Raw genomic sequence first — 14,080 nt, forward strand, 5'->3', positions numbered from 1 at the left:
CATTAAAAAAAAATCCCTGAAGGATAAACATGCCCCTAGTAACAGTGACAAGTGGGACTGGACACTGGCTGAAAAAGGCAAAGGGACCAAAGGGACACTTTCCACAGTCTTCCTGTTAAAAGAGTCAAGAGGACAAACCCTTCCATGTATCACTATTCACAACATTAAAACATTTTTAAAAGTCAGGTTAAAAGCCATAACTTTATACACACACAGACACACGACCCAAAACAGAGTGCTGCATGCTCAGTACCATAGCAAAAGCGGGTGCTTCTGCATATTAAGCTGCTCCAGTGAGCAACAAATACCAGCTCGGCATGAGTGAAGCTTTGCTGAAGGAAATGAAAATTAATGGGACTGTTGGCCCCAGCTGGAGTTTGCCGGGAGTACAGGGCACAAGAGCAGAATCAAACAGCAGTTCCAGTGAGGATCAGCCAGCAGAGACCAACCTGGGTTTTCTAATTGGCAGACCTGCTGGCTGTGGGTGTGGGTGTTGGCTGGCAGGTACCCGACACAGGTTCCTCAGCATGTGTATAAAATACTTAGCTCAGCCCTGGCTGGTGAGCTCAGTGGGCTGAGTGCCAGCCTGTGAACCAAAGGGTTGCAGTTCGATTCCCACTCAGGGCACATGCCTGGTTTGCGGGCCAGGTCCCCAGTGGAGGCCATGTGAGAGGCAACCACACACTAATGTTTCTTTCCCTCTCTTTCTCCTTCCTTTCCCCTCCCTCTAAAAATAAAAAAAAAAGGAAATAAAATATTTTTAAAAAATTGGAGGTCAACATGAAATTTCCAACTTTATGTTACCAAGTAAGAACCTATGCAATTAAGGAAACTCGCGGTACTATCCCTATCAAGTTACAAAAGAAAGGGTATGTTAATGCCATAAAAGCAGGAAAAACTTTAAATAAAGAACAGTACTTTCTGCACCTTGTCCTTTTCTCTTGTTTCATTTTGATATTGGCCTTTTCTGAGCAGGGTTCCATTTTAAGGCCAAAGTCAGTGCTGATTTTAAGTCCAAAAGTACACATTTCTTAATGGCAATGGATGTTTAGAATCACACAATGTTGACACTTGAGGAAGCATTAGCCACCATCTGAGATTTTCCATACAGCAGATAAAGAAATACTGGTCCAGGGAGGGAAAGTAATGGCCAGGTCAGGAGCAAAAGAGATTAGGAAACTGGATCCACACGGGAGCAGTGGAAAAATCACACGCGGGCAGGTCCACTTTAACTTAAGACTGACATTCCTCCATTAGTCTTCCCTTTCAGGATCCAGTTACAGGCTTCAGGGCCCCAATACCCCCCAGTCACTCTTCTGCTCTTCCGTGGGACCCTCACACTGCAGCATCGGGTGGGCCAATGTTGCTTAGTTCACAGCTGGTCTCGCGTGTGTGCACTGTGAACACCTCAGCTTTGTGTCTGTGGTCTCACAGCCTGATAACTCAGTGCCCTTTCTGATGGCATGGGTGGAGAGATTTGTGCTAAGCAAAGGAGTGAAACTAATTAAGCATCTCCAGGACTCTCAAGGGGTTCAGTTTCAGAGCTAAGACCCAGAGCTTTGACCTTTTAGAAGCAGCATTTTATACATGGTGAGCTTCCTTGATTTCAAATGGTAACAGTAGTGGGGTTGGGCCTCTTGGGAACACAAGTGAGTCAGCAACTCCTAGGTGACAGGCTTGCTGAGGGGTTGGCTTAAGCAATTATGGAGGCCGAGAAGTTCCATGATGCCAGCTGGCCTTCACGAGGCCCATGAAGGCTGGTACTGTGATTCTGGTCCAAACCCGAAGGTGTGAGAACCAGAGGAGACAATGGTTAAGTTCTGGTCCGAGTCTGAAGGCCCAAGGCCCAGGACACCTGATGTCCAAGGGCAGGAGCTAATGAACGTCTCAGCTGAGAGTGAATGAGCCCTTTGGACACGTTTTGCTCTCTAGTGAGGCCCTCAGTAGAATGGATCATGCCCATCTGAATAAGTGAGGTGATTTCCTTTTCTCAGTCTATTGACTCAAATGCTAATCTCTTCTGGAAACACCCTTCTGAACAACCCAGACACTGTTTTATGAGCTCTCTGGGCATCCCACAGCCAGTCAATGTGACTCATAAAATGAACCATCTCAGCAAGCAAGACCACACGTCCCACGAGACAGGACAGTGAAGGGTGCTCTGTCCTACTGGACAGAAGGTGATACTGAGTCTGAGAAAATGTAATTGGCAATCCAGTTGGACAGTGACCCTCCCCCAGTTCAACAACGAACTACTGTTGGCACCCAGGCAAGTCACGGTCTGCAGAGGCAGCCTGGGGCATCAGTAACTGCCTCTGCCAGTTTCGGCAAGGTGGGGATTCTTCAGTTTTCACATATGAAGTGGAAACGGGTCCTCTCTTCTGCCAAATTAGAAAGCGCTCTTGAATGGAAAAATAAGGCAAAGCAGAAGACATCCTCCTTGCTGATGCCAACCTCCCTCTGTGCAGCGGCCCTGTGTGACAGGACATGGCATCCTCTTTGGAGGCCAAATAACTGACAGCAGTCTTTAGAAGTCAGTAGCTAAAAATCACTTTAATTCCAAAACAAAAATATGCATTCTGGGGTGTCATTTACTGTATACTTGTGCTATCAAGTAGTTATTGCCATACCAGGAAATTGTGCTTTGAAGGCAATTTCAACTAAGTTAAAATGTTACTTAATATGCAGGACATGCAAATGAGCCTTTTATTTTGAGCTGAAAGAAGCGGTATGTAACTTTTATTGATAGAAAAATCAGTCTCTCCCCACCCCCAATACATATGCTGAGCAAATATTGAAGGAGTTTTGACCTGACCGGACATCATTTATTGGCTTGTGCAGCGACAGCCGCGTATCTCGCCTCATCCTGAGAGGGACACTGTGGCAGCGTCGTGTTCTACACACAGACTCGTAAAACGGGGTGCAGAGCGTCTGTACAGATCAGGGGCTGGCAATCTTTTCCGAGTCTCTGTTGCAGCTCCTCACCTCTGCTGTGGTGGTGGGAGAGCAGCCACAGGTAATATGTAAGTGGCTGTGTTCCATGTAAACATGTGCAAAAAGAAGCTGAATTTGTGCTGTGGGCTGCAGTGTGCTGACCCCACGGTAGAGATACGATTCTCGGATGTGTTTATGTGGGCATTACTTGCAATTCAGGTAGGTGGCTAGTGTGTCCAAACCATATCCAGCATTGACATCTGGCAACCCTCATGCAAACCTTTAACGTGTACTTTTGCCTGTCATTTAGGCAAACATCTTACCCTTACAGTAGTTCTGTGGAAGTCCCTCCCCCAGTGAGGGCACTTGCTCGCTATTGGAATAAACCCTGAGCAGCACGTCCGCCCATCAGAAGCACAGGCAGTCCATCTTCTGTGATGATCCTTGCAGCGGGATCGAGTCCGGTTTACAAGTGAGGTGATGAAAATGCAGGAGAATTTCTATAAATTCTTCAGTTAAATGGCTATCCTTGAAGTGCCAGGACTTGTCACTTGTACTACCAGCATTCCAACCATATTTCCTGTCCCAGAGCAGCAGTGATGGGGCCACCCACAGGGGAGCCGGGGATGGTCAGAGCGGCTTGTCCAGGGCCAGCCAGGCAGACTTCGGTTCGTAATTCTAAGGTGGAAAGCTGGATACTTCTGGTTCACAACAGCAGAAATGCTGTTCCTGTGCTTCACTGCCACAATGTAGGGAAAACAAAACTTTGGAGCCAGCCACTCCTAAATTCAAATCCTGGCTCTACCGTTTACTGGTTGTAAGGCTTTGTATTAAGCCACCTACTATCTCAGGGCCTTAGTTAGTTTTGACGTAAAGTGGGTTTTTTTGGTAAAGACGAGTGGTAATAATAATAATTTAATATTCTACATTCTATCACATAAATACTATATCAATAAAACTTTGCTGGGTTCATAGTTGGTACTTACATGCTTTACCTCCCTTTGCCACCTCTGCTGCAACTCAATAACGAAACACAGCGCAAACACTACGGGACAGCCTTCCCTCACAATCCCATCTGCACATGCACGTGTATCTACAGCCTTGAGTTTGTGATTGCAGCAGAGAACTGGGGGTCAAAATATTAAGATTTGATCATGGTTCTCTACACATCGACTCTGTCACTTTGGAAGGATGTGGAACCAGACCATGGAAAGGGCTTTAATATCATTCTGCAAATCTTAATCAGGCCCAGAGCTTTTTCCATCCATAAAAGGAAATAATCTGTAGAAGAAATAAATAACATCTAAAAATAACTTCCACCATTTTCAAATAAATAAATAAAAAAGAACACAATACATTTGGTTGCTAAGGGAAACAGACTTTGTAGCTTCACTGCAGTAATATTAAGGAAAACACTGCAAGGCACCCTAAGCAATTAGTTCTCTCTACAATCTGGATGGCCTCGCTAAATGTTAGAGTCACCAGAGGCTTCAGAATGTTTCACTTGTTTACAAGAACCAGTCCACCCCACTTTCCCTCAGGCTCCTCCCCAGGCAAGTATGAAAATATGGGTGGGTAGGGGTGGGAAGTATCATTTGGCAGCTTTACTGAGGTCCAACTGGCATGTGATAATTCTGTCACGTGCACACCCCAGCGAAACCATTGCCACAACCATGACACCAAATTTACTCATCGCTTCTGGTGGTATTTTGATTGCTTATAGTAGGAAGGAAACAAAGTAAGTCCTCACGTAATATCACTGATAGGTTCTTGGAACTGCTGAGAAACAAGGGATAACAAAACAAATTTTACTACAGGCTAACTGATATAAACAAGAGTTAAGTTCCTATGGTCAGTTAATCTATGACAAGGAGGCAAGAATAGACAATGGAGGTGAAGACAGTCTTTTCAACAAATGGTGTTGGGAGGACTGAACATATATATGCAAGAAATGAGACTAGACTGCTTTCTCACACCATGTATAAAGGTAAATTCAAAATGGATGAAAGACCTGAAACCATAAAACTCCTAGGAGAAAAACATAGGCAGTAATTTCTTTGATGTTACTCTTAGCAATACTTTTTGAATGCATTTCCTCAGGCAAGGGAAACAAAAGAAAAATAAATAAATAGGACTATATCAGACTAAAAATTTGTGCACAGTGAAAGAAACCACGAACAAAACAAAAAGACAATCTACCGAATGGGAGAAAGTATCTTCCAATGATATATCCAATAAGGCGTTACTATCCAAAATAAATAAGGAAATCATGCAACTTAACACTAAAACAATCTGATTAAAAAATGGGCAGCGGACCTGAATAAACATGAAATCATATGCAACATCACTAATCACCAGGGAAATGCAAACTGAAACCACAGTTAGTTACCATCTCACACCTGTCAGAAGGGCTGTCATCAATAAATCAACAAACAAGTAAGTTGGCAAGAATGTGGAGAAAAGGGAACTCTTGTGCACTGTTGGTAGGATTGTTAATAAATTAGTGCAGCCACTATAGAAAATGGTATGGAGGTTCCTCAAAAAATTTAAAAAAGAACTACCATATGACCCAGCAATTACACTGCTGAAGAAATCCAAAACACTAACCCCAAAAGATACATGCATCCCCATGTTCACTGCAGCCTTGTTTATAATAGCCAAGATATAGAAGCAACCTAGTACTCCTCAAAGATGAGTGGATAAAGAAGATGTGGTATATCCACACATGGAGTATTACTCAGCCATAAAAAACAAGGAATCTTGCTGTTTGCTACAGCATGGATGGACCCAGGAAGTACTGTGCTAAGTGAAATAAGTCAGTCAGAGAAAGACAAATACCATACGATTTTACTTATATGTGGAATCTAAAAAATAAAAGAAATGAACAAAACAGAAACCCATATATATGGAGAGAGAACAATTTGATGGTAGCTAGATGGGAGGAGTTTGGGGGGATGGGTGAAAAAGGTGAAGGGATTAGAAATACAAATTGGTAGTTAACAGAATACTTACAGTGATGTAAAATGCAGCATAGGCAATATAGTAAATAATATTCTAGTAATTATGTATGAAGTCAGACGGGTACTATATTTATTGGGGTGATCACATCGTAAGTTATATAAATAACGTTAGTCTAATCACTACATTGCATGAAACTAATAGAATATTGTATGTTACTGTAATTGAAAAATAAATTGTAAAAGAAGATAGTGCCTATGAAGACCTTATTTATGTCCTCCTTATTATAAGATATCTCAGTGTCATGTATAATTTACATAACTCTAAGATTAATTTTAAAATCACTTGGAATTTCATTAGTTGTAAGAATCATGTAATAAGTTTAAGAATAAAATTTGTATTCACTTTTATTTTTTAAATTTATTTTATTGTAATTGTTGTTCAAGTACAGTTTTCTGCTTCCTCCCGCCATCCCAGCCCAACCCCTCGGCCCTCCCCACCTCCCTCCCATTTCCACCCTGCCTTGTTATTGGGTATTTACTTTCCTTTAAAATGGGAAGTAATGTGCTAGGTCTGTGGTTCTCCAATTTTTATGTGTCTCAAATCATCTCAAGGGATTATTGCAATAGATTCCTGGATCCCACCTCCAGTGTTTCTGAATCAGGTGACTTAGGGTGAAGCCCAGGAACCTGAATTCCTAACAAGTTCCAAGTCATGCTGATATTGAAGGTCTTGGGACCACGCGTTGGGCTACACTTCCCCCAGTGCCTGTCCAGTGCCTGTCAGTGGTTTGCTCTGTTGATTGGACATGTAAGTAGAAGAGATCAGGAAGGCAGGGGGCACCCTGCCCCTCTTTATAAACCATCTTTAACTCTAACGGCTCCCACCACTCTGACCTCACTGCCAGCCCCCTCCCAAAGAAGGCCTCCATTCCTTTTTCTTTGTGGATGAAGCAAAAAGTAAGGGTGGCATGTCTGGGAAGAGGCCCTAGAGACCATGAGAGCTAGAACACTCTGAAAACATATTTATAGGAATTATGAGTCTAACACCATATGAAAAGATTAAGATAAGATCATGGCCTCCTGATTTTAAAGAGAAAAAAATGTAGTTAATGCATATATTTTGGAATGATAAACAGACTGTTAAAACAAAAACACTGTACAATTTCCAGCTATGGAAAAAAGAGAAGAGTCATGAGCAAAGAGGATTGTATCTTAGGTGTTGGAACTGTCCATTTTCTGCACTGAAACTGGTTCGTGCACCTGCTAAAGGACCCTAGAGAAGCAAACTTCAAAAATCCTGACAGATAAACTTTATTCTCCAGCCAAGAGCCTTTGCAGGAGAATGAGGCTGCCTAGATTCACAGTTGACTTTCACGTCTTTACAGGCTCCTTGGTGACTGCAGGGGCCCAGTCACTTAAAGGCTTTAGTTCTGGGCGGTTGACACTGGACATACAGATAAATGTAAATAGCACGCCTCTGGAGATTAAAAAACAATAAGGCAATGAGAACACTAAGAGTAAAAGTGTCACCCCTGCCACTGTCACACAAGTCCAGTAATACTGAGCATTTTCCATATGTCTCTGGGCCCTCTGTACATCCTCCTTGGAGAAGGGTCTGTTCAGGTCCTTTGCCCGTTTTTTGATTGGATTGTTTGTCTTCCTGGTGTGGAGTCGTGTGAGTTCTTTATATGTCTTGGAGATTGAACTCTTCTCCAATGTATCATTGGCAAGTATGTTCTCCTATACAGTGGGTTCCCTTTTCATTTTTTTTGAAATAAACAAATCAAGATATTTTTATTTATTCTTAATAAATATATGGAAATCAGAACACCTTTTTTTCTATTATACAGATTTTATTTTTTTACACTATTTCTAGGTCTCGTTTCAAAATTTGTAAATTGATGGGATTATCAGGTAAATTTTTTTATTGTTGTGCCAGTACAGTTGTCTCCATTTTCTGGCCACTACTTCCTGTGCTCCATGCACCCCCACCTCCCATCCTTAATCCTACCGCCCACCCCCCACTTTGGCTTTGTCTATGATGGTTTCTTTAGTTGCGCAGAAACTTTTTGATTTGTTGTAGTCCCACTTGTTAATTTTCTCTTTTGTTTCCAGTGCCTTAGGAGACATGTTGGCAAAAATATTGCTACATGAGATACCTGAGATTTTACTGCCTATGTTTTCCTCTAGGATTTTTATGGTATTGTGCCATAGACATATGGAAAAATGCTCAATGTCACTAGTCATCAGAGAGATGCAAATTAAAACCACAATGAGATATTACTTCGAACATGCCAAAATGGCTATCATCAATAAATCAACAACCAACCAAATGCTGGTGAGGATGTGGAGAAAAGGGAACCCTAGTGCATTGCTGGTGGGAATGCAGACTGGTGCAGCAACTCTGGAAAATAGTATGGAGTTTCCTCACAAAATTAAAAATAAAACTGCCTTTTGACCCAGTGATTCCACTTCTGGGAATATGTCCAAAGAATCCCAAAACACCAATTCAAAAGAATACATGCACCTCTACGTTCATAGTGTTATTTATAACTGCCAAGATTTGGAAGCAGCCTAAGTGCCCATCAGTAAATGAGTGGATCATTAAACTGTGGTGTGTTTACACAGTGGAATACTACGCAACAGCAAAAAAGAAGGAATTCTTGCCTTTTAAGACAGAATGGATGGAACTGGAGATTATTATGCTAAGTGAAGTAAACAAGTCAACAAAAGACAAAACCATATGATCTTACTTCTAACTGGAATCTGATGAACAAAATTAACAAGCAAAATAGAATCAGAGGCACAGAAATGTGGAACAGACGGATAGCTGTCAAGAGGGGAGGAGGGAGGTGGGGACTGGTTGAAAGAAGGTAAAGGGATTATTCAAAGAACATGCGTGAATGACCCATGGACATGAGCAGTGGTGAGGGGATTAACTGTGGGAATGGGGGGGGGGTGAGCTGGGAGGAGAAGGCAAAGGGAAAAATTGGGACAACTGTAACAGCATAATCAATTTTTAAAAAGAGAATAAAATAAATAAATAATCAGAAAAAACAAGTTTAGTAAGAACAAAACTGACTCATTTTGAAGACACATTTTAAAAAATAAACGTGTCTGACAAGTCAATCCTCAGAGTCCCGAACACAAAATAATTACCCCTAACCCCCCGACATGAATTTTTTCTTTGTTAGACCATTTTCTGTATTTGCTAGACCATGAATAAACATATTTAGGTAAAAACAGAGATATTATATTAAGATAATACATTGTATTTAGAATCAAATATGTATATAAAGACATCCTGTCAGTAGTGGTGACATTTCCAACTTAACTGTAAGTACCTCTCTTCCTACACTATGCTCATACTAGAGTTAAATTTTTTATTTCCTTTATTTTGGTAAAGTAGACATAACACAAAGCTTACTACGTTAGCCATTTTTATGTGCACAGTGCTGCGGAACTGAGTCAATTTACAGTGTGCAGCCATCATCATTATCCAGTCTCAGATTTATTTGTCGAACTGATTTTTACCTCCAAAATACAGTAAAGTTGGGCATATTTAGGTAACTTGGGTGGTCTTGCAAATGTGGTATCAAAATACTGGGATTCTCAGAAGGTTTCTTGAGGAAAGATAAGTTGACGGAGCTAAGTTTCAAAGGGAGCTGTAAGAGTGAACACGGGGGAGGGCCCGATTGTTCCCCACCTTCCACAGCCCGTCTTTTAACTTAGGTGTAACAACATCCTAGCACCAGCTGCTACTTCCTGGAGCAGCCCCTTTATTTTAAGCCCATGCAGACATCACTCTCTAATGACTGCGCTCCTTCCCACTGAATCTCAAAGTCTTTCTCCATATGGCCTTTCAGGCCATTAATCACAACTAATTACAGCTGGCTCACTGGGTGAACCCTATTTACAATCTCCACATAGAAAATGCAAGCCACCTGATGCAACAGAAGCTAACCTGTTGGATTGCTTTGGGCCTGCTAAAGGTCCAGCATGTACGTCAGTATGTTGCACATGCACTGGCAGAAAAGTCTTCAATGTGGGGATGTAGCAAGGAAGGTTCTAGAGCATGGAAATCATCACACACACACAAGTCTTACCTGGGCAGGAACACACTTTCCACCACGTAGAAGTCTTGCATGAGAACATCTCGGTCTGGCTTGGAAGTGAGATTACCCACCGTGTACCCAATTCCCAGCTGGATAGCACCTTTGATAGCAGATGATGCAGTCTGCAAAGCAAACACGGGTCTCAGAATTAGCCTCCACGGTCGGGCCTTGTTCAATGTCACCAGCAGCAAAACGGGAGTTAGACTTTGTTGTTCCTAAGCAATGAGAACATTGGTTTGAGAAAATGATAGGCTGCTTGTTCTGATGGGGAATTGACCTCAAATGCTAATGATCTGTCTTGCCATGCAGTTGTTTTTGTGGTAATCTTTCCTACCAATGTTTTTAAGGGCAAATTATAGTCCCAAATCGCCATCTTTCTTTCATTTGTAACTTAGAAACTTGGTAAACACTTTCAATATGTAGCATCATAGTTTGTAGCAAAAGATGAATGGTGCACTAACTTTTAAACAAAAATCAGGAGTCCTGTAATAAACTTATGGATCAGGAAGAATGTTTTATCTTCATAAAAAATGAGAAAATAATTTGAGTCTTCAGAATACACAAAATTTAATTTGGAAGTTGCTTCCTAACATTGCCGTGAATCCACAATCAGAATTCCCTACACTGATCTGTGATGAAACCCAGCATCGGCTCACCAGTGTTTCTGCTTCACTACGTTTCCAGATTCATTCATAGTTAAATTGACATAATGTTACCTGGGGAATTATTGTCACATATATATGTATATGTGGTAATATATACATGCATTTATGTCAATATATGTATAAATGTGTATATGTGTACTTTTAACTAATACAATAGGGGATATAGAAGAACAAGCCAATTTAGGGAAATTTGAATGCATTCTTCTTAATGTGTAAAGTCTGTCATATTTTTACGCCTTGCTGTGCCTCGTGGAGTGCCACGTGTACAGAGAAATCTAAATACACTCTAGTATCAGTGGTTCTCAATCAAGAATATTTGGCATCGCCTGAAGACATTTTCTGGTTGTCCTCACTAGGGCTGGTGGTGTTACCAGCGGCTTCTGGTGGGTAGAGGCCAGGGATGCTGCTATACAGCCTATGACGCACAGAACACTTTCTTATCACAAAGAATTATCCGGCCCAACTATCAACAGTGCTGAGGTTAAGAAACCCTGACTTAAATGAATATAATTAAAATCATCTGTTTTGTAAAATAAGCCTTTCTTTTTGAGTTCACATTTTTACTTTGCAACCCCACCCAGGCCAATATATGCTTTTTTATTTTTTCATACTTTCAACATCAAGGAACATCTCTCTCTTCTTGAAAAAGATGCATCCTCTTGATTAGACCATAGCACATGGCCTTGGGACAACTCCTACCTTTTCTGGTGGTCTCTCATTTCTTCACTGACTTCTCATTCTATTTGCTATAATTGCAGTGTCCCTAAAAGTCCGATCCTTGACCTTCAGATTCCCTTATTATGTAGATAATCAATGTATTCGTCATCACTTCAAAAACTGTGTCTATGCATATGGCTCTCAGCCCTTTTAAACCTATTTGGATGCTGTTCTGTCATCACACATACCGTATATACAAAACCAAACTACTATTTTACAACTTTCCCAACCCACCCCTAAGACTGTTTTCTTTTCCTAAGGTACTGTAATCCTCAGTCACCCAAGGCTGAACCTCAAACAAATTGCATCTAGCCCAATAACCACTTGTCACCTGAAATGGCCACAGTGGATCAATCCTGCTCAGTCACCTCCACTATCCCTTTCCCATGCAGTAGTCATTTAATTGATTTGCTTACTGCACTGCAAATATCACATAGTCCTTAGTCTGAGGACAACCAACCCACTCACTACTTGCCCTCTTCCCTGCAGGAGGTAGAAAGATGCTTGGTGGTTTTCTCTTTTCACAGGCCTTTTACATAAGATTACAGAGCAGCAAGATGGCAAAAAACTGAGACTCAAGCCCATAGTACAATGAGTGCTGAAAAACAAAACATTTGCTATTTTAATACTCCTTCTCTGAGCTCTGCAATACCCCCAATTGGCATTGGTGACCTTTTGTACCAACAGCTCTGACTTGACATGATTTTCTTCATTTTAAGCTCGCATGAAAATTCAAAGGGCATCTCTTCTCCCAGCCATCACTTAGAGCAGTATGGCACACGATGTGGCATCAGTACTTTTCCAGAGGACCCGGCCCCAGAACACCCTGTTCCAGACCTATCAACAGATTCACAGGCTCTTGAAGTGTGCTTTTTCCCTCCCCACACCCCACCTAATTCTGCTTTCCAGACTACCTGTATTTTAGCGTAATTCGGTCATTTAACACTTCTTGGGCTGAAACAGCTGTCAAACAGATGGAGTACCCAAGTCCTTGTTGCCCCCAACCTCCTGGCAACAGAAGGCAGGCAAGATTGTAGGAGTCTGCATCAGGGGTTTTCAAACTTTAGGAAGCACGAGGGTCACTGGGACACAGACTAAAGGCAAAACTGTGGAGACAGTAAAAGCATCGGCGGTTGCCAAGGGCGGGGGGAGGGGAGGGATGATTAGGCAGAACACAGAAGATTTCCAGGGCCAGGAAAACACTCTGTAGGATACTATAATGGTGGATACATATCATCTAACATTTGTCTAAACCCATGGAGTGTACAACACCAAAAGTGATCTCGGATGTGAACTATGTACTTTGGGTGACTAGGACATGTTAATGCAGGCTCATCAGTTGTAACCAACTCGCTGTTCTGGTGGGGCACATTTTGGGTGAGGGAGTCGGTGTGTGTGCAGAAGGTCTAGGGGAATTCTCTGTATCCTCCTCTCAGTTTTTCTGTTAACTTACACCACTCTAAAAAAAAAGTCTTAAAAATGTTCATGGGCACTGAAAACCAAAATTAAAACCAAAGACAGACTGATAGATTGTAGCCCAGAACTTCTAATTGAGGAGATCCGGAGTGAGGCTCAAGAATTTGTTCTTGCTCTAAAACAATCTTTCTCCTACGGGACAAGGTTGCATTTGAGACCCTGAAGAAATAAGATTTTAGAAAGGACCCTGCTGGCATCTGTTTAGTTAAAACAAAAAGCAAACTTGCAATATGATCACTTTTGCCTTCAGGCTCCTTGAAATTTGAGTGCTCCAATGGAGAAATAATAGAAATTGCAAAAAACTGAATCCTTTTTGATTATTTGTACCAGGCGCTTGATGGATATTACCACAATTATTATCACAATCCATCATAATCAAAGCACATACTTATATAGTGTTTACTATAGAGGACAGGCACTGTTTTAGGTGCTTTTGAGGATATAGTATTTTATCCTCACAACAACCCTGTGATGTAGGTACTATTCTTACCTCTATTTTACTGACTCAGGAAACTTTGGTCACTTCCATGAGCACACTCAGTGGAGGCGGAGGTGGGACTCACACCCAGGCGGTCTGGCTCTGGAGTCCAAGTTACGGACAGGCACACTGCTGCCTCCGTCAGAATCTCTAAACTCATTGAGCCCTCCAGGACCCTACAAATTAGCAACAGCCACACCCATTTTACAGGTGGGGGATTTTAAGGCCAGCAATTTTAAGTGACTCACCCCGGTCACACTGCTAGTGTGTGGTAGAGTCTGACTGCAAAGCCCACACCGCTCTTGCATCTACTTTTCTAAAATGAGCCTAGCTAGAATCAAAGTTGGAAGTTCTCTTTAAAGTGTGTTTGACCTCAGCAAAAGTAGCAGCTTTGTGGGAGCCATTCCTTTCGATGAAACAGAGATAGAATATTTTACTTGCTTCTAATCATCCACAACCATAGGTGAGTCCATGGGTTGTATATGTAAAGCACTTGGTAAACCTGTATAAACACCAATAACAGGAGGAGGTATAAACACAAGGAAGTATTTTGCCACCACAGGAGGAACGACACCTTGAGGTTTCTTTCTCCCTGTCTCCGTGTAGAGTTAAATGCTTTAGCCTTGGTGTGCCGGGGTGCAGTTAAAAACCATCCTGTCTACTGCAAGGCAATGTCTGGTTGTGTTCACTAGGGCATGTGGTTTCTTGAGTGACAGGAGTGGAGGTCCCATCACC

The 14,080-nt window shown here is 41.9% G+C and overlaps 1 protein-coding gene across 2 annotated transcripts in view; it reads right to left on the reverse strand.

Moving 5' to 3' along the window:
* PIP5K1B (phosphatidylinositol-4-phosphate 5-kinase type 1 beta) overlaps positions 1-14,080 on the reverse strand; it is a 319,864-nt gene that overhangs the window by 140,918 nt on the left and 164,866 nt on the right. For both annotated transcript variants that reach the window (XM_037061705.1, XM_037061706.1), the window contains one exon: positions 10,001-10,131. In XM_037061705.1, the coding sequence (XP_036917600.1) occupies positions 10,001-10,131 (131 nt within the window). The remainder of the gene's footprint in view (positions 1-10,000; positions 10,132-14,080) is intronic.

This window comes from Sturnira hondurensis, unplaced genomic scaffold (assembly GCF_014824575.4).
Source record: "Sturnira hondurensis isolate 20B ecotype Veracruz unplaced genomic scaffold, ASM1482457v3 Scaffold0013515, whole genome shotgun sequence".
Lineage (NCBI taxonomy): Eukaryota > Metazoa > Chordata > Mammalia > Chiroptera > Phyllostomidae > Sturnira > Sturnira hondurensis.